The sequence below is a fragment of the Ovis aries genome, chromosome 17 (assembly GCF_016772045.2).
Source record: "Ovis aries strain OAR_USU_Benz2616 breed Rambouillet chromosome 17, ARS-UI_Ramb_v3.0, whole genome shotgun sequence".
NCBI classification, from domain to species: Eukaryota; Metazoa; Chordata; class Mammalia; order Artiodactyla; family Bovidae; genus Ovis; species Ovis aries.
Window position 1 is genome coordinate 65226173 of NC_056070.1, and position 24568 is coordinate 65250740.

General features: G+C 51.7%; 1 protein-coding gene across 4 annotated transcripts in view; it reads left to right on the forward strand.

The window, feature by feature from the left end:
* Positions 1 to 24568, forward strand: part of SGSM1 (small G protein signaling modulator 1) — a 76064-nt gene that overhangs the window by 25536 nt on the left and 25960 nt on the right. For 2 of the 4 annotated variants that reach the window (XM_042234738.1, XM_027956666.2), the window contains 12 exons: positions 410 to 485; positions 4613 to 4775; positions 6926 to 7078; positions 10475 to 10542; positions 10821 to 10966; positions 11104 to 11235; positions 12897 to 13021; positions 15025 to 15092; positions 16151 to 16314; positions 16496 to 16628; positions 20132 to 20296; positions 22160 to 22295. In XM_042234738.1, the coding sequence (XP_042090672.1) occupies positions 422 to 485; positions 4613 to 4775; positions 6926 to 7078; positions 10475 to 10542; positions 10821 to 10966; positions 11104 to 11235; positions 12897 to 13021; positions 15025 to 15092; positions 16151 to 16314; positions 16496 to 16628; positions 20132 to 20296; positions 22160 to 22295 (1517 nt within the window). In that variant the 5' untranslated portion in view covers positions 410 to 421. Of the gene's footprint in view, positions 1 to 409; positions 486 to 4612; positions 5252 to 6925; positions 7079 to 10474; positions 10543 to 10820; positions 10967 to 11103; positions 11236 to 12896; positions 13022 to 15024; positions 15093 to 16150; positions 16315 to 16495; positions 16629 to 20131; positions 20297 to 22159; positions 22296 to 24568 lie in introns of those variants that run through there. The other 2 variants (XM_027956667.2, XM_060400821.1) reach the window with 2 other exon arrangements.

Sequence of the window (24568 nt, forward strand, 5' to 3'; positions counted from 1 at the left end):
GCCCTGTCCTCCAGGAACTTGTATTCTAGAAGTTGGAGACAGACAGTGAGCAAAGAAATAGAACTAGAAGTACCCTGAAGGACCTATAATGGGATGGAAGAAGTTGGAGGCGGGGTGCTTTAGGTTGCATAGACGGGGAAGGAGATGACGCTTCATGTGCCATCTCAAAAGAAGCCCACTCTGCAGAGAGCCTGAAAAAGAATTCATCTCAGGGTGAAGTGTGGGGGCAGCAGAAGCCACGGGCCTCAGCCCTGCAGAAAACACGGGGAATGCGAGGAGGGAACACAGTTACGGAACCGTCCCAAGCAACCCGAGAGCGCCGCTCAGGGGGCGGGGACAGCGCAGCCGCCTGCGGTGCTCGCTCCCCAGGTAGAGTGGGGTCTCACCCTCCAGCGCCTCTGCCTTCCAGGTGAAGCAGATCATGGAGGAGGCCGTCACGCGCAAGTTTGTCCACGAGGACAGCAGCCACATCATCTCCTTCTGCGGTGAGTCGGTGGCCCCGGGCGGCCTTGAAAAGCGGCTTTCTCTCTGTGGGCTGCCCCGGAGCCGTGGCAGCTTTCTTTGAGCAGAGGTCCCCAGAGGTCATGCTTTCACTCCTTCGTAACTGCAAAGTGTTTTTCAGATTCCAAAGGGACTCCACTAGGGAGTTTGGAAATAGGGAAAAGATTAGAGAAGAGATTAGAAATGACGTCTGTGCTCCGGGAGGACTTTCTGGTGGCTCAGAGGGTAAAGCATCCTCCCGCAGTGCGGGAGACCCGGGTTCAATCCCTGGGTCGGGAAGATCCCCTGGAGAAGGAAACGGCAACCCACTCCAGCATTCTTGCCTGGAAAATCCCATGAACAGGGGAACCTGGTAGGCTACAGTCCATGGGGTCACAAGGAGGCGGACATGACTGAGCGACTTCACAGGAAGGGGTAATCACGGTCGACGAGGAGAGATGCATCCCCTCCCGCAGGCTCCGTTCACAGCCACCCCACCCCAGGCGACCGGGGGGCTCGCCTCTGAGGGATGGGCTCCGCGTCCTTTCCTCAGCCAGGTAGAGAGACAGGATGGATGGGGACTTTAAGGAATCAAGAAGCGTGGACACTTCCTGGAGGATCGCTCCCAGCTGGCTCAGCAAAGCAGGCAGGCCCGGGGCTCGGAGTGTGACTCAGCCCTCTCCCTCTCCTTGAACCTGTGAGGCCCCCACTGCCAGGTGCTCACTGCACCTTCACAATGGCTAGAGCCACGGGCCCTGCGTGTCCCTGAAGTCAGGATTCAGCACATACAGAGGGTGTACGTATATGTGGGAGTGTTTCTTCCTCCCCGAAGACCTTTCAACCTCGTGATTGTGGAGTGTCTCTCCACGAAGGACAAGCTATCAGGCCCCTCTCACGGTCTTGGCTCCACGGAGGGGCCCATCAGCTTCCGTCCAGGTGGCTGGGGACACTGCCCATCGGCCCACAGCCATCTGAGCACATGCCACAACCTGGGAAACCACAGATGTCAGTTCTGCTGTCTGGCTGCCCAGCTCTGCTCAAACCCCGTCTCTGCCACTCCTTTGCTGGGTGACCTTGGGCAAGATCTTATTTTTTTAGGGGATATATCTTTAAGTACATAAATATAAATGAAAGTGAAAGTTGCTCAGTCGTGTCTGACTCTTTGCCACCCCATGGGCTATGCAGTCCACGGAGTTCTTTCTCCAGGCCAGGATACCAGAGCGGGCAGCCTTTCCCTTCACCAGGGGATCTTCCCAACCCAGGGATGGAACCCAGGTCTCCCACATTGCAGACGGATTCTTTATTGGCTGAGCCACAAGGGAAGCCCCCCCCCAGAAATATATATATATATACACATACATAAATTATATATTTGGCCACACTGCTTTTCTTGTAGGATCTTAGTTCCCTGAGCAGGGATTGAACCTGGGCCCATGACAGTGAAAGCACTGGTTCCTGGACCACCAGGGAATTCCCCGAAAAATATTTTATGTATGTAAAAATACATATATACACATGCCCATATACACACATATGTATATGGAAATATATATCTCCATCACTTCATGGGAAATAGATGAGGAAACAGTGGAAACAATGTCAGACTTTATTTTGGGGGGGCTCCAAAATCGCTGCAGATGGTGATTGCAGCCATGATATTAAAAGATGCTTACTCCTTGGAAGGAAAGTTATGACCAACCTAGATGGCATATTAAAAAGCAGAAACATTACTTTGCCAACAAAGGTCTGTCTAGTCAAGGCTATGGTTTTTCCGGTAGTGTTGTATGGATGTGAGAGTTGGACTGTGAAGAAAGCTGAGCACCGAAGAATTGATGCTTTTGAACTATGGTGTTGGAGAAGACTCTTGAGAGTCCCTTGGACTGCAAGGAGATCCAACCAGTCCATTCTAAAGGAAATCAGTCCTGGGTGTTCATTGAAAGGACTGATGCTGAAGCTGAAACTCCAGTACTTTGGCCCCCTCATGTGAAGAGTTGACTCATTGGAAAAGACCCTGATGCTGGGAGGGATTGGGGGCAGGAGGAGAAGGGGACGACAGAGGATGAGATGGTTGGATGGTATCACCAACCTGATGGACATGAGTTTGGGTAAACTCCGGGAGTTGGTGATGGACAGGGAGGCCTGGCATGCTGTGATTCATGGGGTCACAAAGAGTTGGACACGACTGAGCAACTGAACTGAGCTGATATATAAATATAGATACAGATCCCTGGCTTTCTTTTTTCTCCTGGACATTGTTATTTGCAAAAAACTTAATATGCATGTCTGTTTCAGGGCTTGCTAGCATACCTACCAATTAAAGACTTAGAAGATCAAGACCTAGAAGATTTTAGCAAGTGATAAAAATCATAATAATTCTCTAACTCCAATCAAAGTTCAGGGGTGAGAGAAACATGCTGGCATTAAATGAGGCCTGAAGGATGTCCCTGAGGTTTCCTTTGTCCATTGTTCCTTATGAGCCATTGTCAGAAAAAAATGGAACAATGTCTACCAAGCTGAACTAGATCATGAATTTAATCAATGTAAGCAAATGAAAAGTCCTAGATATGTAAGCAAAATCGAAGCTATTTTAAAGATCATCACCCAGGATATTTTAATTCGATGAGCAGATTAGGCAGTATGTGAAGTCTTTTAAAGCCAAGTCATTGCTGACAGCAGCAGCAAGAACAGGACAAGCAATCACCCCAAAACTTCTCAGCATTTCTCCTTACGCGTGGCATGGCCTTGCCAGGCTCTTAACCCTGCATGTGCTGGTATCCTCCTCTGTGAAACGATAGTAACTAGAACAGTGGCCCCATGCGTTTCACTACAGGGATTAGGGGAGGTGAACCTTAACACTGGTCTGACTCCCAGCCCATAGACATGGATTATGCTCCTAGTGCATACCAGAGTGAGTTCCTAAGCTGCTGTGTAAGACGGACAGTCAGAAGATAAAGGCTGCTGAGGGACTTCCCTGGTGGTCCAGTGGCTGAGATGCCACGCTCCCAACGGAGGGCGCCCAGGATCGATCCCCGGTCAGGGAACTGGATCCCTCATGCCACAGCTAAGCGTCCACACGTCGCAACTGAAGATCCCGGTACAACCAAATAAATACATATTAATTTTTAAATTAAAAAAAGCTAAGGCTGCTGAAAGTATCAGATATGTAAGATAGAGGCCATCAGAATGGTGTGCACAGGGCCTGTTTCTTAGAAGGGAACAGTGAGGGGCAGAAAGGGAAGGTTATTTGCCTGAGGTCACACAGCAAGTTAGTGGTAGAACCCAGGCTACACCCCGGGTCCCTTATTTGAGGAGGGCTGGACAGAGCCTCCAGGGGAGACACAGAAATTGGGAGATTATGACTGAAACCTCTCTTCAAAGGCCCTTGGTGGAGGCATAGATGTTGTGAGCACACCTTGGGCTCAGACGTGGGTATGAATCCCAGCTCCATCACTCATTTGCTGGGTGGCCCTGGCAATTCAGTTCACCTCGGGAAGCCTCAGATTCTACATCTGGAAAACGGGGATGGTTTTCCTTTCTGCCTGGCCATGGCAGAGATTGAATGTTAGCTGTTACTGAAGGCACAGTAATGACATCAGTGTGGTTCTTTTAACTGAAATAAAGCTAGGCAGTCGCACAGTCCCGGCCCGCCTCCCTCAGCGAGAGGAGTAATAGCTAACCTTCATGAAGCGCACACACGTGCCAGGCTCTGAGCAAAGCACTTTCCATGCATTTTTCCCCATCTTATCCTGACAGCAACCTTATGAGGTTACTGTTCATACTATCCCGTTTTACAGATGAGGAAACTGAGACATGCGGAGGGGAAGTGATTCCCCTCACCCCGTCACACAGCTGGTTAGTGGCCAGGAGAAGATGTGAACAGAGGTGCTCTGACCCAGGGCAGCAAGCCTGGGTTCACCACCAAGCCCTCTTGCTCCCTTTTGAGGGGCTGGACGGTGGAGAGACATACAAGCTTTTCACTATGATGCGATCATAGTGATGCTATCATGAAATTCGTGACTTTGGGGACCCCAGACCTTCAAGGCACCTATGTGTGACCGAAAAAGCCCAGAACCAGGCTGGGCATGGGGGGGAGGGTCATGGGCGGGGCCTGCTGACCGCGGTGTCCCTGCAGCGGCCGTGGAGGCCTGCGTCCTGCACGGGCTGCGGAGGCGGGCGGCTGGCTTCCTGCGCAGCAACAAAATCGCAGCTCTCTTCATGAAAGTGGGCAAGAGCTTCCCGCCGGCCGAGGAGCTGAGCCGCAAGGTGCAGGACCTGGAGCAACTGATTGAGAGCGCGTGAGTGCTGAGCGCGGGGTGTGGGCTGGGGCGCCCCAGTGGGCAGCCAGTGCTCCTCCCTGGGCTCCGCAAGAGCCTGTGCCTCCCAGCACCCTCTCCACTCTCCATTCTGCTCCTCAAAGCTGCCAGGGCCTTTCGTGCCCACACTGTACCCTCCACCCAGTTCACACCCCTAACCTTCCGTGGTGGTTCCCTTGTCATCCCCAGGGATGGCAACGTCCTCTAACTAGTAGTAAATTCTAACCCTCGCCCCATTTTCTCTTTTGTATCACTCTGCTTATCTTCCCAATTGTTATTACCACCTATAATTTTTCATTCATTCATTTACTGTTAACCTGACTGTTATCGGTCTCCCCCACTGGCCTCTGAACTCCTTGAGGATAGGCAGCTGCACTTATGCTGCTCCCCATTCGGTCACCAGCGTCTGGGACAGCACCCAGCACCCGGGAAATGCCCAGGAAACGATTGTTGAATGAGTAAGTGCCTACTGAGCCAGGCCTGTGCCAAATGCAGGCCGATCAAAGTTTAACATAACCACGTGGCCTCCGTCGGCATGGATCTGATGCTCTAATCACGTGGCCTCCATCTGCGTGGATCTGATGCTCACGGTGAAGCGGCCATTTATAGGGGCATTGTCTTAGTGGCTCATGGCCTGAAAATGCGTAAATGAGTGCCTCCCACCAGAACCACCCTGAGTCCCAACTGCACAACCAAGCCCCCAACCTGGAGCCTGGTCAGGGGTAGCGAATAGGTTTCATCCCTAGTTGGTGCTGGTGGCTGTGAGGTGGAGAGCTCTGGCTGTAAGGCCAGAGCTCATTGCTTTTACAAGAGCCCAGAGACCAGCAGAGAACTGCCTTGTGGAAAGTTCTGAAGCTGTGAGTGGGCTTCGTGGGAAAGAGTGCATAGACTGATTAGCCACATGTGTTTCGGGCAAGAGAAGGGAGAGGCAGACAGGCATGCCATGAGTCTGCCCTCGCTGCCATGAGTGGCCACTCCACTTCACTGGGAGAGAAATGGCCCTTTCCTTGCCCTTCAGACTCTGCCAGCCCAGGGCTGCTGGCCAGAACTGCATGATGGGCAGCACTCTGGACTTGGCATTGCGAGTTCCCCTTCGGAATCTGACTCTTCAGCCACCTGGTCTTTAGTCCCTCTGCTAAATTCCCAGGTGTCTGCTGATAGCTTCTTAAAGGGGTGGATTTCCATGGACCTTCCATAACATTGGGAACAACTTTGTAATGGAGAAATGAGAGATGTCCATTCCAGGGGCCCATTCACTCATTTTTGCAATCGGTCTTTTATGGACTTATTTACTGAGCCCCCATACACACCAGGCACTCTGCTGGACCCCAGAGATACAGGTGTGAAACAGGGCCAAAGCTTGCCAAGTGGTAGACTCTCGGTGTTTTATTTAAAAAGCAGTTGAATTGCATAATCCATGCCTTTGAGGTCCCATTGTGGAGGGGAAGACAGAGAAGTGAGCCAGAAGTTAAGCTGCAGAGATCCAGGGAACACAGAGGAGGGGCCCCTCCCAGTTTCAGCTGGCTCATGAGGGCTTCCTGTCGGAGGGGGTGCCCTCCCTGAGACCTCAAGAGTGAGTAGAGTTCAACCAGATAATAGAGTGGGGAGGGAAGCCAGAAAGAAGCAGCAGCTCACAGAAAGTCCTCAGATGAAAGCTTGGCAGCTTCAGGGATCTGCAGAGATCTCTGGCGGGATCCTGGGGTCAGAGGCAGGGAGTGGAAAGGAGGTGGCTGGAGAGGTGGACAGGGGCAAGGTTGTGGAGCGCCCTGCTTGTCATGTTATAAAGCTTGCTTCTCCAGAGCAATGGTGGAGCCTCCAAAATGAGAGAAGAATCCAATACTCTTCTTGGCCAGCACTCCTTTCCAGCTGGGAGAGAGAAAGTAAGAGACAGACAGATTTCAGTATGAGAATCTGGCTCACTCATCACCAGTGTATGAAAGGGTCAGTTTTACCCCGTCTTCACACTCGCTGGGTGTTGTTATTTTTCCAAGGAGCAGTGTGGGCTCCTGCTGCTGTTCTAGTTGCCGTTCTTTCATTTCTTAGAGGAGTTGGACACTTTCCTATTTGCATATTGATCCTGTTGGATTTCCTCTGTTGTGAGTATCTGTTCTCTTCGTTTGCTGGTCTCAAAGGCGAAATCAGATCCAGGGCCTCCAGGAGAATGTGCGAAAGCTGCCAAAACTCCCCAACCTGTCCCCGCTTGCCATCAAGCACCTGTGGATCCGCACGGCCTTGTTTGAGAAGGTCCTGGACAAAATTGTTCATTACCTTGTGGAAAACAGCAGGTGAGTGGAAGAAACACACTTGGTGCACTCTGCTTCCACCTGCTGGCGATCTTGGAAATTGCGCCCTCGCTCGCAGAGCTGCTTTCTTTTTGCCCTCTTGATATATACACTGGATTTGAAAGTGACTAATAAGGACCTCCTGGTTGTTTGACTCTAAACTAGCCAAGCTTAGAACCTTGGGACGACTTGGGTGCTTAATAGCAATGCAGGATCTTCAGAATTGGGGTGGGGTGTAAGGATCTTGCAGTCTTAAGAGATGTTTCTTTTCCCGTGAGTTAAGCCCACAGTCCATTCACTGTGTGACCCTAGGGGAGTCATTTAGCTTCTCTGTGCCCCTGCTGTGTCTTCTGGTGAGTGGGGCAGGATGGGAATCGCTGCCACTCTGGAGAAGAGGCGAGAAAAGGAGTTAGTGAGTACACAGCATTTTGGAAAGGCCTAGGGGTATTTTTTACATTTCCTCTCCTAGCTCAGATTGGCCTGGTATAGAGGTTTTATGGGGTCACACAGTGTCGGACACGACTGAAGCGACTTAGCAGCAGCCGCAGAGGTTTTATAGTGTGAGTCCTCTTGGCATGCATTCATCTGTGGATCTGTTTACTCATCCACTAAATAATTAATGAGCATTTACGATGCCAGGCACCAACCTAGATGTTGAGGATACACTGGTCTTGCCTGTCATGTTAAAGAAGTTGGATATTATGAAGAGAGCAGTGAGGAGCTCCTGGCAGATCTATGATCTGAGAGTCCTCACGGCCAGCACTCCTTTCCTTTGCCCGTTTGCTAGGAAAATATGTGTGAACGTGCAGAGCAAAGCGCTTCCCCTCACGAAGCTCGCATTTAGCAGGGAGAACAGACCCACGGTAATCGTGCTAATCTGTGATGAGTGTGCCAGGACGGATGATGGGTGGCGATTAGTTTCCTCTGGGTAGTCAGGGAAAGTGTCCTGGAAGATGGGACAGTCAAACTTCAATTTGAAGGGCGTGTTAACCAGCAGAAGTTACCCAGCAGAAGGGTGTGGGGAAGAGTGTTCCCAGCGGAGGAAACAGCAGGCACAAAGGCCCGGAGGCTGGAGAGGAACTGAAAGAAATTCAGGCTCCAGAGCTCCAGTTAACCTCTTCACCTTCTAGTAATTTATAGCACCTCTCTGCCCCCTGCCTTGCTGCGGGTCGAGGGTCTATGTAGTTACTGCCTTTGGCACATGAGCCTGAGTTTTCCTGCTGGAAACATTGGTCATGTTTATTTAGTGGTTTATTCGAGTAGCTTATTTATTTATTTATTAGTTTATTAGGGTTTCCAAGGTGGCTCAGATAGTAAAGAATCTGCCTGCAAGGCTGGAGACCCGAGTTCAATCCCCAGATCAGGAAGATCCCCTGGAGAAAGAAATGGCTGCCCTCTCCAGTATTCCTGCCTGGGGGATTCCATGGACAGAGAGCCTGGCAGGCCCCAGTCCATGGGGTCACAAAGAGTTGGACATGACTGAGCATCTAAGACACAGAGTAGCAATACCAACGCACTGTTTCTTCATTAAACAGTTTGGATTTTAGATCCACACAGAATTGAAACAGTAGTACAGAGAATTCTTGCCTACCCTAAGTGTTAACATCGTGCATAACCATAGTACAAGTCTCAAAACCAAGAAATTGCCATTGGCATAGTATGTTAACCAAACTCACTTTTTTTTTTTTTTTGCTATATAATTCTATGAAACTTTAATACATGGCTAGTTTCATAAAACCGAACACCACACTCAGGCTACAGAATACTATACCAAAGAACCCATCACCCTGAAGAGACTCCCTGGGGTTGCCCTCTAAGTCACATCTTGCTCCCATCTATGCCTGCGATTTTTAAGGCATTATTTCCAGGTTATGGTCACATAACTGTGCTGATTTGGGAAACAGAAGCTGAGCTGTGGACTGGAAAGTGTCTCTAAGTATTAGCTTCAGATCTGACACCAAAATGTATCAACTTGACATTGAGCATGTCCAGAGCATGTCATTCTGCCGCAGTCAGGGTTCTGGATGACTGAAGATTTCTTTGGGGTGATATTACAATCATGTTGCCGCATTTAGTGAGAACCTCTCCTGATGTCGGAACTTAATACATGTAGTTGGACATTTATTCCTCCCAGCAGCCCTGGGTGGGTGAGTTCTGTCTTTCTTCCCGTTTTATAGCTAAGGACACTGAAGCTCAGAGAGGGTAGTCACCTGTCTAGGGACACACAGGGAGGGAGGAGCCAGGCTGGGCTCCCAGTTAGTATGTCCAACTCTAGATTCTGGGCTCTCCACCCCCTGCTGTTGAACGAGAAGAAGAGCTGAACTGGCTGATGTAGCCTACATCTACCTGCTGTGTGGCCTCAGGCAAGTCACTTACCTTCTCTGGGCCTGAGATCCCTCAGGAGTCAAGACAAGGTCCTTTCCATTCTGGAGTTCTGTTTCTAGACTGTATGAACTTGCAAAGAATTTGAGGCCAGGACACAACAATGCTGGATGGCATCACGGACTCGATGCAAGTGAGTCTCAGTGAACTCCGGGAGATGGTAATGGACAGGGAGGCCTGGCATGCTGCGATTCATGGGATCGCAAAGAGTCGGACACGACTGAGTGACTGATCTGATCTGATCTGGTGACAAAGACAGTAAATAATCCATGTGCAATACAGGAGACCCTGGTTCAAAAAGATCCCCTGGAGAAGGGAATGACTCCCCGCTCCAGTATTCTTGCCTGGAGAATCCTATGGACAGAGGAGCCTGACAGTCCATGGGGTCCCAAAGAGTCGGACACACACACGTTAACTCAAACGAACAAAGATGGAAACCATTCAGCACAAACACCGTACTGACAGCATTGCGTTGCTATTTGGAGAGTCGGAGGCCAGGAGGCATTTCTGAGCATGTCAGGCCAGCATCATCTGCACTGGTTACCCAGACGGGAAGGCCTGTTAGTACAGCTTTCGGGGACACACCACAGCTAAAATGTGTTTTATTGCCTCGATAACATTAGAAGGGCAGACGTCATCTGAGCCTCTAAGTGACTTCCTGTCTGAGATGGAAAATGCAAGAGAACCAGACAGATTCAGCCAGGCCTCAACAGCCTTCTAATGATTGTTGCTGTTATTATCATTAAGGCTCTTCCACAGCCTTTGTATTAGGCAGTTACAGCCAAGTGTCATGCTAAGTGCCTGACACCTGTTATCGCTCTCAAACGTCCTTAGGCAGCCCATAATATTATCATTATGCCCATTTTACAGATGGGGCAGTTGAGGCTCACAGCAGTAACTGGGTGACCAGAGGGACATTGAACCCAGTTTGTCAGCTCTCAACCATCAGGCTGTAGTTGGCTGTGCGCCCTCTGCTGGTCACCATCCAACCCTGCATGTCCTTTCCTCTCTTGCTAGTAAGTATTACGAGAAGGAAGCTCTCCTGATGGACCCGGTGGACGGCCCCATCCTTGCATCTTTGCTGGGTAAGTGGCCTAGCCAGTGCTCTGAGCCTCATCTGGATCTCGGTCTCGGCTCCAGGGGGCATCTCCGCAGGGCCTGTCTCGCCCCCCTCCAGCCTCCCACCTTCAAAACTGCTCCCTGCCTCTCGCTTTCAGGCTCCCGTGCTGGTTCCTGTTTGGCAGGAGCCTGGGGTACCCTAGCTGCTGGAGGGAAGGGGTGGGGAAATAAGTGGTCCTTCTGGTGGGAAAAGGGAAGGAGGACTCTCCGGGGCCATGGGCTCCCAGCCCCGTCTGCTCCGCAGTGGGGCCCTGCGCCCTGGAGTACACCAAGATGAAGACGTCTGACCACTTCTGGACGGACCCCTCGGCCGATGAGCTCGTCCAGAGGCACCGCATCCACAGCTCGCACCTGAGGCAGGACTCGCCCACCAAGCGTCCGGCCCTCTGCGTGAGTGGGGAGGGACGGTGGGGCTCCGGGGCGGGGGCACTCCGGCTGAGTTCTGGACTGGGCATGGAGGTAGGGAGCGGACTGGGGCCTTGAAGGTCACTTCAGGCCTCACCCGCCACCTCCCCTCACGTTGCCAGATCCAGAAAAGGCATTCGAGCGGCAGCATGGACGACCGGCCCTCCCTCTCTGCCCGTGACTATGTGGAGTCCCTGCATCAGAACTCCCGTGCCACCCTGCTCTACGGCAAGAACAACGTTCTGGTCCAGCCGGTGAGAGGCCCCATCTCGGGCCCAGGGCTTCCACTGCGGGTCTGGCTCCAGGTTACAGAGGAGGGGAGTCCCTGGGGCCCCAGGTTGCTCATCCATCTATCCATCCGTCCACTCACTGATCTGCCTGTTCATTCATCTGCCAATATCTCCATCTCTCCGTCTGTTCACCCGCAGGATGGTATGTCCTTCTATTCAATCATCCATCCCTTCATCTGTCAGTATCCCGCCCAGCCAGCCGGTCAGCTCTCTTCCAGCCTCTGTATTCACCCATCCCTCTGTTCATGCATCCGTTCACCATTTTTTATCCATCTACCTGTATTTATATCCACCCAGCCACCTATCCATTCATCCATCCATCTATCCACCATTACGTCCATGCGTAAATCCATCCATCCTACCTGTCATCAACTCCACCCATCAATCATCCAGCCACCCATCTTTAACCTCCATCTGTCCATCTGTCCATTTGTTTTCCAGTCCATCTACCCACTGCCTGTCCACCCCGCTGTCTTATCTATCATCCTCCCTTGTCATCACTCACTCCCTCAGTTCCCTCATCTGTGCTGAACCTGCTCTGCATGGGGTGCTTAGGATATCAAGGGGAACGTCTTCACAGCCAGTATTTATGGAGTGCAGATACTGGTGTGTATGTAGGAAGGAAGCAGCCTTCCTGTGTACACAGTCACTTTTCCAATCAGATCACAGTCTATCATCTTTTTGAAGACATTTTAAAAAGCCCCCATAGTCTGCGTGTGGAGTAAAAACCATTACACAGAACCTCATTGAGGGGTCAACAATATAAACGTCTGTAACTGAGTCTGCACGAGATTGGGCAAGAATGACTATGTCACAGTTGTAAGATAACTGCTGATTATAAGAGGCATCCCCACTTCAGGCGCATTAAAATGTAAAGAAACAATTGTGTGCCTTAGAATCGATGAAATACGGCAAGGATGCTGCCTCCTGGGGTTGCAATGTGGTTGAGATGATACTGATGGAGCAGAGCCAGGCTCGGCACACCCTTAGTGCTCAGTAAATGTTGGTTGTCTGTCTCCACATGTTTTGAGGGTGGGTCTGCAGGGAGGAGGGCTGCCGCTTACATGTGAGTCTTGGAGCCCCCTCCACCGCACCCTACTTGGGATAAAGCAGAGCAAGTGCGAAGCTCAGCAGATGAATTGGGAAGGCGGAGGATGGAGCTGCTGGGCGGGGAGCATGGAGCGCGTATCTGGGGAGGGGCTTCTGGGTAACATCTGTGGGATGGGACATGGAGCTCAGCTGCGCTCTTTCTCCCTTAAGACTGGCCACAGTGATGGCAGACAAATGCCTTCTGTTTTGGAAAAGGTATTGTTGAAAGGGCAGAGCTCCGTTCCTTGTTCTAAAGACCACCCCCCTTTGCATTAGGACCCTGGGTAGAGTGGGTGGCTTTCACAGTTGGACCCTGTAGAACCAAACCCATCCTGGTGGTTGGTTGCAGAAGGCTTTGTTTCGCACAGCCACCTGGAGGGAGGGTCAGGGTCTTCCCAGCGGACATGGCCTTGGAGGGAATGAGCCAGCCTCATGTGTGTGCCTCTGGTTGTGTGCCCGCGAGTCCCATAGGCCAGGGCTTGTGTCCACTGTGGCTCTGGCACCACGACCAGGCCTGAGTCCTCCTTTCTCTGCAGAGAGATGACATGGAAGCTGTGCCGGGGTACCTGTCCCTGCACCAGACGGCTGACGTCATGACCTTGAAGTGGACGCCCAACCAGCTGATGAACGGGTCTGTGGGGGACCTGGACTATGAGAAGAGGTAAGTCCCTCCCTTCCCCTTAACACAGGGACGATTGCGCCCTGTCCCTTGTGCCCCGCCCCTGGCCCTGATCTGTCTGGTTGTTATGGGCATGTGGCCCAGCCTCCCTGCAGCTGTGGCCTCATGGGTAATTCATGGGATCTGAGAACCAACTGGAAGAGTCTTAGGGGATGGGAATTAGGCAGTGCCTTGAGCAAACACCGCAGGGAGAGAGAAATACTCACAAAGATCTTGTAAGCCCAGAAATGGCAATACTCCCCGGTCTCCAGCCCCGTTACCCATCACCCAGTGCAGAAGGAAGCTGGAGGTGTTGGTTGTGAGCATCTCGTCCGGGGCTCCTGGACGCCCTGTGAGTTATAAGGCCCAACAAAGGCCCTGGAGTCATGCTCCTGAGACACCTGGTGGCCGAGGATTCTATTATTATCGCACATGTTCTTGACTCCCTCAAGACTTTCGCTTATGGGGAATTTCTAACAAAAAGGGCTTCCCTGGTGGCTCAGCTGGTAAAGAATCCGCCTGCAATGCGGGACACCTGGGTTCGATCCCTGGGTTGGGAAGATCCCCTGGAGAAGGGAAAGGCTACCCACTCCAGTATTCTGACCTGGAGAATTCCATGGACTATGGGGTCGCAAAGAGTCGGACACGACCGAGCGACTTTTCACTTTTTCACTTTCTAACATAAAAGTAGAAAGAACTCAAGTACCCATCACACAGCCCTAACAACCTTCCCCTCACCCTCCTCTGCCCTGCGTATTGTCCTGCAGTAGCAAACAGACGTCATAGGATTATAGGATTTTATCTAGAAGTTCATAGACATACTTGTAAACATAAATGTAAATATATGTATGTGTATATACATATATGTGTTTATATACATGTGTGTGTGTGTGTGTGTGTGTATATATAGAATAAGGACTTTCTTCCAGGGCCGTAAACACAGCACGGTTACTTGATGTTAAGCCTCAGTGCGATTACTGCCAGGCTTTGGTGTGATTAATATCATTCTCTAAGCTGATCACTTCCTGAGCAGAGGTTTCCATCTGTCCTCAGAGAGGGTCATTGGGAGGTACAGTCAGTCCTCAGCTGGGCCAGATCATTCAACTCCAGCCAGCCACCTGAGTTTCTGATGGAGAAATCCTCTAGGAGCCAGGAAACACTCTTGCCCTTGAACCTTATCTCACCTTATTCATCTGAAACCTCAATATCAGACCTTCTATGACCTCCCAGCTGAGTTCAGATTGCACGGAGCCCTGAATCTCCTTCTTAGAGCATTCACAAAATTGTAATAAATCTGTCCCTACTTGTGTTCTGACTGTCCCACCCTTTGGATCTCAGTTCTGTGAAGGCAAGGAATCTGTTTTGCTCACATCTTCTCTCCAGCGTCTGCTGGTGACAGAAAACCAAACTCAAGCTGCCTGAAGCATTGGCTCAAATAAACGAGAAAAATGCAGGGGTGGTGGCTTCAGGCGTGGCTGGATCCAGGGACTCAAGCGAGGAGTCCCTGACCTCTTTCCGTCTCTTGGCTCTACTTCCCTGACTGTTGACTCCATTCACAGGCAGGCTCTTCTTGCGCCAGGCCCTCTCTATCTCCAGACTTCTGTCTGCCTTACCACTACTCTCCGAGCAGAAAGAAGCCCTTCTTCCCCAGAGAGTTCTCACATAGATCTAATAATTGAGTCTCACTGGTTCTGCTTGGGTCAGGGTCCGGAACAGGGTCATATGACGGTCAGCCAAGCCAGGGTCTGGAGTCCTGAAGGGGGAGGGTAGGAGAGGTCAGCCTCAGCCACATGGACTGGGGTTAAAGAAATGTGTGTGTAGGGGGAGCGTTGGAAAACTGGGATTCTGGAGCCAGAAGAAGGGGAGGTAGAGCCTGGGAAGCCTGGGGACATGGATGTTGGGGGCTAGGGGGTCCTGGTGAGGAGGGTGGAGGAGCCTGCGGGTGGGGCTTCCCCGTGACGAGTGGGACAGGCATCCTGCAAGCCTGGCCCTCCCGCCCCTTGCAGCGTCTACTGGGACTACGCCATGACCATCCGCCTGGAGGAGATCGTCTACCTGCACTGCCACCAGCAAGGTAGGGCCCGCGGGCAGACACGGGCCTCTCCCCACCCCCTTCTCACCTGTGCAGCCTCAGACGAGCGACCTCACCTCTCTGAGCCAATGGGGATAGTAACAGTACCTGCTCACGGGATTGTTGTGAGGGTCAAGTGACATTTGTTAAGGGCTCAGCGTCAAAGCCATGTGTCAGGCGCGGTCCTCACTATTCACGTGCCTGCTGTTTAATTGTTGCTACAGCCCAGTGCTAGGGGCACCGTCGTTCCCATCTTAGAGCCGAGGAAGCAGCATGGCACACAGACAGCCTTTCTAAGCTCCCTAATCTGGTCCCAAATCCAGGCCTTTGTCCCTCCAAGATCAGTGTTCTGAAAATCGATGATTTATAACTGGAGTTTATAGCTCAAAGAAGGTATATTCTGAATAAGCCAAAGGCCATCCTGCTTTAGAAAGCAAGGAATCTGCGCTTCACCAAGGCGCAGAAGACAGTGGTTTCAGCCTATGTAATGAAACACACCTGGGTTCAAATCCGGGCTCTGCTATTCACCAGCTGTGTGACCTTGGGCAAGTGACATAACCTCTCTGGGCCTCAGTTTTATCATTTGCAAAACAGGCAATAATAGATATGCCTCACAGGGCTGTTTTGAGTATTGCAATAAGACAGTGCCTTTAATGTGCTGTGTATGTGTATAGTAAGTGCTTAAGGCATGTAACGCATGCTAGCAAGAGTCAGTTATGCCCTGCAGAGGGATCTATCTAACGGCCTCCATACAGAGACAGGCCAGGTCAACCTGTTGGGGGTGTTTCAGGGGGGCATCATCTTCCTTTGTTGGGTGGCTGCAGGGAGGCCACCCACCTTCGTCTTGGCCTTGGCCTCTCATTCTCCAGTCGATGGCCGTGGCGGGTAGGATGAGGGAGACTCAGAGGAGGTGAAAACTGCCCCGACCTTCTGCCCGGGCCTTTCCCAGAGCCTCGGAGCAGGACCCCGGGTCTGGCTGGGAACGTCTGGGGAGGAGGGGGCATCCCCACGCCTCATCGTGACTTCCTGCCGGGTCTCCTCTGGCTGGGTCGCGGCGGCAGTGGACAGCGGCGGGACGGTGGTGCTGGTCAGCCAGGACGGGATCCAGAGGCCGCCCTTCCGCTTCCCCAAGGGAGGGCACCTCCTGCAGCTCCTCTCGTGCCTGGAGAACGGGCTGCTCCCCCACGGGCAGCTGGACCCGCCGCTCTGGTCTCAGCGGGGGAAGGTGAGTGATCGTGGGGGCCCAGGGAGGCAGGGCTGGGAGTCAGCTGTGGGGAGTGGCCCTTCTTGCCTTCGGGCCCTTGTGTGGCTGCGTGGGCTCAGGCACGCCCCACAGGGACCCCTGGGCTGTGCGGGTTGCGGGACGGGTATGTCCCAGGGCCAGACGTTGGGGTGTGTTCTTTCAGGGCAAAGTATTCCCCAAACTGCGCAAGCGAAGCCCCCAGGGTTCATCCGAGTCCACGTCTTCGGACAAGGAAGACGACGAGGCCACGGATTACGTGTTCAGGATCATCTATCCCGGCATGCAGTCTGAACTCGGTAAGCTGCCCTGGCCCTTGGCCCGGGGAATCAATCTGTTTAGCTGGTCCTGAAATTGACTTCAGCTGCGTGGGACCAGAGGCCAAGAGATGTGAATTCTGGGGTTAGTAGGGGGACTTGGAATCAGGAAATTGGGGTATCGGCAGCCTTGATTTTCCCCCAAATGAATGACCACTCTCTACTTGGCTAACTTAGGTGTCCCTGGGTGTGAGGTGGCATGGGGTAGCAGCTGTGACATGGGCTCTGGAATCCTGGTTGAACTTGGGCAAATCCCATCACCCCTCTGTGCCTCGGTTTCCTCGTCTGTAAGATGTGGATGGTCATAGCACCTGTTTCACAGGACTCTCATGAGGATCAAATGAGATAAAGTACTTGGCACAGAAAGAACACTCAAATGCTATTATGTGTTTGTTACTGTTATTTTTTTTTACTTCAACAGATTGTTGTAAGGATTCAGTGAGATAATAAGCTGGTCGTCGTAGAGCCCATAGAATGAGGCCTCGCATACCGTAGGCCCTCAAGTAGTTGTCAAGACAGCAGAGGGGGTGATTCCCTGGCCGTCCAGTGGTTAGGACTCTGCTTTTTCTCTGCCGAGGGAGCGGGCTCAATCCTTGGTTGGGGAACTAAGATCCAGCAAGTCATGCAGCACAACCAAAAAAATAAATAAAAGACAGCAGAGGGGAAGGTCAACCCCAGACACTGGCACACGAGGTTATAACGTGTGTCCTGCTGTTTGCATGGTGCCTACTGTGAAGTAGATGCTTAGTGAATGGAAACTGCGGTTACTACAAAGATCATCAATTCCAGAGGGCTGTGGTGGCGATTAAATGAGTTAATATTTGAAAAATTCTCAGAAGGAAGCCTGGCATTTGTTAGGCCCTGTATGCATGTCTGTTAAACAGGTGAGTAATAAGTTACAGCGTGTTTCTGGAAACCTCATATTATCTAACCCTCTGTGGCCCTGTTGTTCCCATCTAATGGATAATGGCTCCGAGATTCCCTTTGTTTAAGCGACCACAGAGGGGCGGTGAGGACGTTTTTAAAGCAGACGTCCTCCCTGGCGAGGTTGGACTCACCGTCCCAGGCCTCTGGATGCTCTCGCTCGCACCCAGCGCTGTCAGAGCTGGGGTGTGGGGCAGGCTTGGTGGCAAGGCCTTGGGTTAGCCTGTGTCTCTATGTGTGTTCCTTATGGCCCGTTAGGAGCAAAGCCTCACATTCTGTGCCATTAAGAGCCATAGAGTGTCCTGACGTGTATCCCTACATCTGTTCCCGCCCAGGAAGGTCTGGAGCTGCCCCAGCCTCTCGGTTGTACCACGTCCCCCCAGAGAGCTGATTCATCCGAGGGGCCAGGTGCCCTGCGGCTGCCTTCCCTGGCAGCTCGCTCTACGGGGACCCATCCAACAAATGATTTGTAGGCTCTTGCTGGGAGCCAGGCTGGGTGCTCAATGTCTCTCCTCTTTGGGGAACATCCACATTAGCCTGTCGTGGCCCTGCGTGTGCCAGGGGAACAGATGCTAGCTGCGCCCACTCACCCCCTCTGTGTGTGCAGCTCCACTGCCATCTGCCAGCCTTAGTGTCTCCTTGCCTAAGGGTTTCTCCAGCCACCAGGGTTCCTTCTGCCCGTGGGTGGGGTGGACTACAATCAGTGCCTCCCTGGAGCAGTCAGCGACTGGAAGGAGCTGTGTATAAATGCGCCAGCTCCCTCACCCCTCGAGGGAGACCATTCTGAAACGTGTGTTCTGCACGTGTCTGAGAGACCCCTCACGAGATCAAGTGCCAATTGTCCATAACGGCAACATACATGGTGACTAACTCGCCACTCTCCTCACCCTTCTCCTCCTGGGTCCCTTTATCTCTCCCTACCTGTGCTTCTTGGAAGCACCTCCCAACTTGCACCTAAATCCTTGTCTGCCTTGTCACCAACTCAGTGTGTTTAAAAAAGAGTTTCTCAATCTTAGCACTACTGACATTTTGGATGGAATAATTCTTTGCAGTGGGGGCTGTCCTATGCCCTGTGGGATGTATATTAAAAACCAAACATCACTTTGCCAACAAAAGTCTATATAGTCAAGGCTATGGTCTTTCCAGTAGTCACGTACAAATGTGAGAGCTGTACCATAAAGAAGGCTGAGCACCAAAGAATTGATACTTTTGAACTGTGGTACTAGAAAAGACTCTTGAGAGTCCCTTGAACAGCAAGGAGATCAAACCAGTCAATCTTAAAGGAAGTCAACCCTTAATACTCATTGGAAGGACTGATGATGAAGCTCCAATACCTTGGCCACCTGATGCAAAGAGCCAACACATTGGAAAAGACCCTGATGCTGGGAAAAATTGAAGGCAAGAGGAGAAGGGGGCAGCAGAGGATGAGATGGTTGGATGGCATCACCGACTCAATGGAAGTGAACTTGGGCAAACTTTGGGAGATGGTGAGCGTCAGGGAGGCCTGGAGTGCTGCAGTCCATAGGGTCACAGAGTCGGACATGACTTGGTGATGGAACAACAAGAAAAATTCTTTGTGGTGGGGGCTGTCCTTTGCACTGTAGGATTCTGAGCAGCTTCCCTGGTCTCCACTCACTGGATGCCAAGTAGTGAATCCGTCCCCACCACCAGCACCACACTGTGGCAGCCAGAAATGGTCTGCACGCATCACCAAGTGTCCCTTGGAAGGCCAGCAGCACCCCAGTTGAGACCTGCTGGTCTAGGGCAAGGACGGTTTAGGGAATCAACAGCCAACAGGAGAACAGCTGAGAGGGTATGAATAGGATCTCGGGGTCTGATCCTCTGGGTTGGAATCCCAGCTTCACCACTTATTAGCTGGGTGGTCTTAGGCATGCTGCTTAAACTCACTGTGCCTCAGTCTTCCAATCTGTAAAAGGGATAATGGTAGGACTTGAGCTCGGAAACTGATAGCTGTTGTTAGTGGGAAGAGAAGAAGGGACTTTAGCCAAAAAGACAGGTTATCCCAGTGACGACCTGGTGAGGCTTTGGGTGAGTAAGCTGTCTTGTTGTTCTGAGCCTCTGTTTTCTCTCGTGCAAAATAGGAGATGAAACACATCCCTTACAGTAGGGGTCCCCACCCTCTGGGATCCAGTGCCTGATGGTCTGAGGTGGAGCTGATGCAATAATAATAGAAATAAAATCCACAATAAATGTCATGCACCTGAATCATGCCCAAGCCATCCACCCCAACCCCAGTCCATGGAAAAGTTGTCTTCCCCAAATCCAGTCTCTGGAGCTGAAAAGGTTGGAGACCACTGCCTTACAGGCTCATCAGGAATGAGGCAGTTCCCTGAATAGTATGGCACCCAGCACATAGTAGGCAGTTTCTAGATGTCAGCATTCTTTCTTCCTCTGATCAAACACAAGCCAAGGGTACTGTGTGGAGCAGGACAGGGGAAAGGCTCAAGCCCCGGGGAACTGGTTCCTCTGCCTTTTCAGCGTCCTGTTCCACCCCCCGCAGACCTTCCATTTCATTGGTGTTTTTATTTTTGTCTTTTAAGTTGCTTCCAGCCCCCTGGGCGGCACTCCCCCCATCTCCGCGGGCCCTGCCTGGACGGTGGTTCCTGCAGGCCGGTCCGTGTTAGTGGTGGCCAGGGGCAGCCGGTGGGCGCAAACCAGATGGGACACGACCCTCCCCACGTCACGCCTGAAGCCGCAGTCCCTCAGTAATGTCCGGGCTCCCCTCCCGCCTGGGACTGGGCGCCGGCCACCTCTGCCATGTTGTCATTTGAGTCCTGGTCCCCAGGGGGAGATGGAGGCAGGGTAGATTGATGCCTTGCACTGTCTTGCCTTTGTGCTACAAAATGCAGCTTGGGGTGTGGTGGGCTCAGCAGCAGAGGGGCCCCCTGATGATGTCTGCAGGGTGTGAGAGGCTGGAGCTGGGGGGATGCTTGCCATACCTGGGCAAATCTCCTGGTCGGTGCTTCCCGGAGGTTGACTGAGAACTGATGTTTTCAAGAATGTTTTCATAAAATGTTTTCAAGAACATTTTATAGGGGCTGACTGGTCTTTCTTGGCCAGTTCATTGGTGAGTCTGCTACAAAGCCACTTTTGATGGCCCCCAGAACCTCATTCTGTTAGCGGCTTTCTGTTCTGTCCGTGGGTGCGGCAGATGCTGTCAGCAGGGAGCTGGGATGACTGGTGGGGCCGGGTCCACAGCTCCTCATCTCCTTAGAGCCCAAGGGGGCCAGGTATTTCCAGCCATCCTTGAGAAGGCGCTGCTCATCAGGCAAATGTGTACCCCTCTTAAGTTCCTAAAGCAGGGTTTGGCAAACTAAGGCCAAAAGCCGAATCCTCTGTATCGCTCATGAACTAAGATTGGTGTTGATGTTTTTAAATAACTGAAAAAAAAAAGGAAGAATATTTTGTGATGTGTGAAAATTATATGAGATTCACATTATAATGTCCATGAATGAAATTTTATTAGAACATAGCCCATGCTCGTTTGTTTGCAATTTTTTTGGCTACTTTTGTTCTATGACGGCAGAGTAGAATGGTTATGATAGTGACCCAATGTCTTGCAAACCCGCAAATATTGTCTACCTGGCCCTTTATAGGAGATAGCCAGCAAGTCCTGTCCTAGAGAAAATAACTTTCTTGCACCAAGAGGCCAGGAAATTAACCATAGAAACGGTAATGCCTGGGGCACCCGTGTGTTCTGCAGCGTTGCAAATGCCGTGGCTTCCATGGAGCCGGGAAAGAAAACAATATGGGAAACAATGAATGGTATATCCTTGGGAGCAACTGATCAGGAACCACCAGTGTCCAAGAGTTAGGAGACCATTTGTGCCCCTTGGCTCTCAGACACGGCTGCTACCTCAGAACTTTTTGAAAGACAGACTCGAGGGCTGTATTGCCAGGAGACTTTAATTCAGTAGGTCAGGCAAATGGGTGGGATACAGGCATATGGCTTTTAAACAAGCACCCCACATGGTTCTGGGGGAGTTGCCTCTGTTTGAGGCTCTCTTGGTAGAGCAGCTATAGGAGCAGGACCATGGACAGTGCAGGCATCTTCATCAGTGGGGACTCCTCTGGGTCCCCTTGCTACTGAGTGTCCTGCCTCCCCTGCTGAGTCAGGCTCCCTCACATCTCACCACCAGGGCTCCCCATGAGACCTACCTCTGGGGACTTGAGGCCATGGGTCCTCCCCAGGATTCCCCAGCAGGCTCCCCTTCCTTCCTGCCAGCCTCCCGTGAGGACAACTAAATGACAACATGGTGTGGGTTGGCCTGCTGCTCTGCGATCAGACCTGTCTACTTGGCTCTGGTCTCTTTCTGTCTCTTCAACTGCCATCAGCTCTTCCCATCACCTCGGGGACCCGAAATCATGGTGGTGGCTTTCATTGGCTTGGATGGGCTCAAGGACCTGGGTCAGACAGTGGTTGAGGTCGCTCTTTCCTGCTGGGACATTCAGGGTCTTTCCCCTGTCCCTGTGCTGGTGTGGGGGTGAGCTGCTTGCTTTGGGGGGAAGTTTTTGTGTCCCTCGGAAGCTTTACCAGGGCTCTTCCTCTGCCCTTTCTACCACCACAGTTCCCCAGGACCTAATGGATGTCTCTGTGAGCAACCTGCCATCCCTGTGGCAACCCAGCCCCCGGCAGCCCTGTTCCTCCTGTTCGCAGAGTGGCTCGGCTGATGGCGGCACAACCAACGGCTGCAACCATGAGAGGTATGAGGGGCTTGGGCTGTGGACGGAAGAAACGCAAGCACTGACTGGGGGTGTGCAGGCACCCGCTTCTTGTCCTGTGCTGGATTCAGGGGGGTTAACTTAGGCTATAGAAGCATCCAGGGCTTCCCTGGTGGCTCAGCGGTGAACAGCCCACCGGTCAATGCAGGAGATGTGGGTTCGATCCCTGGGTGGGTGAGATCCCCTGGAGAAGGAAATGGCAACCCACTCCAGTATTCCTGCCTGGGAAATCCCACGGACAGAGGAGCCTGGCGGGGCTACAGTCTATGGGGTCGCAGAGTCGGACATGACTGAGCAACTAAGCAATGACAACAGCAACATAAAATCATTCAGATCTCGGTTAAATCCTAGCCTTGTGAAGTCCTAGCTTCCTTATATATATCAGTCAGGATCAACAAGGTGCTGTCGCTGTAACAAACAGTCCTAAAATCTCAGTGATTTATTACAACAAAAAAGTACTTATCATGCATGCTGAGTGTCTACCATGCATCAGCAGGGGTCTTTGCTTTTTCTATGTTCACAGCCCTGGCAGATGGAGTCACCACCATCTTGAATATTGCAAATCCCAGTGACTAAGGGAAATGCTTTCTTTATTTATCTGTCTTAGGGACAAATCAAATAATGGTTTAAAAGTGGCCAGCTCGTGTACCAGGCACATGGTGATATTCAGTAAATGACACTTCTTAAATTTGTTGCACAAAGTTAAATCCTTGATCTCTCTCCTTGTCTGCAGACCTCTGTCTTCTCAGGACTACTCAGCCCATTCATGAGACTGGTCATATTTCCCACTGACCCAGCCTGGCCTGGCCTGGGAGAGTGGAATCCTTTTCTCCTTGCCGGGCCTCTGTCCCAGCGCATGGCCCATTCTTGAGCCGTAGGAATATAAGTGGGGGCCAACATCAAATCTGTGAAGCCGCAGAACTCCTGGCTCTCAGTGTGTGGTCTGTGGACCAGCAGCATCATCACCTGAGCAGATTCTCTGCCCCTCACCCCAGAAATGCTGAAGCTGAATCTGCATTTAACACATCACCTAGGGTCCCAAGACGGTGTGTGTGCTTTTCAGCTTGAGAAGCACTGAAATGACTAGAGATCCTCACATTTTAATATCCATCAGAATCACCTTGGGGATCACAGACTGCTTCCTTGACCACTTCCTGGAGATCCTGATTGGGTAGATCTGTGCAGGGCCTAGGAATCCACATGCTGGAGAAACCCCAAGTGATTCTGTGACTGATGGTCCACGGACCATTGACAAATGCTGTTCTAACCCAGTACCCCCCCTCACAGCATCTGCTTCCACAGCTGCAGTGATGGGGAACTCGCCACCTTACAGATAGCCAGGGCCACTCTAGGGGGCAGCGATCAGTATGATGCTGCCCTTCTGTAACCTGAGGATGCCTGAGCCTCACCAGCCTGAGGGCACAAAGAGAGTGACTTGAATGCTTAATGCCTCCATGTGCATGCCTGGAGGACTTCAGCCATGCCTCCTTCCCAGTCTCCCTGGGCTTTTAATGGGTGCGACATTCTTCTACTCTGTTCTCTCCAAGAATGTACCACACTCCCTTCAGCAGTCCCGTTTCCCCATCAGTTCTGAGGCCATATTCCTCTCTCCTCTTTCACCCAAAACAGCCCCCTGCCCTCAAATTCCCGTGCAAGGATAATCTCAGAGGCATTACCTGCTTTGCAATTAGCCAGGCTCTGAATCCCAGACTGGCTCCTCTTGGGTTCAGCTGGATCACTTTAGAAGTCAGAACATTTTCTGCTGGTGATGGAAACCCACTTCCAACTGGTGCAAATGAAAAAGAAAACGTACTGATGGAACTGAGACATCCAGCAGCATGGAGGCTTCAGGCATGGCTGGATCCAGATGCTGCACACAGGAATGTGTTTCTTGAGCTCTCGGCTCTGCTTATCTCTAGGACGGTTTCATTCTCAGGCAGGCCCTTCCTATGCAGCAGGAAAAATGGACCCTAGCAGCTGCTGCTCTGTATCCCACTGGCTTAGGAACCCAAGTAAAGAGGAGTATCATTTTTCTAGTAGTTCAACAAAAATCCCAGGGTTGATTCTCACTGGCCCAGGTTGAATCATGTGACCTCCCCTCTGACCCAATCACTGTGACTCCAAGCTGAGTCATGTACATGGGTAGAATCAGCTCCACCCAAAGCGTAGGAACAGAATTGAGGAAGAGGAAGCTTCCAAGAAGGGGCAGTGATGCTACGCAGGTGGAAACAACAGTTCCCCTGGTCTCTCTGACT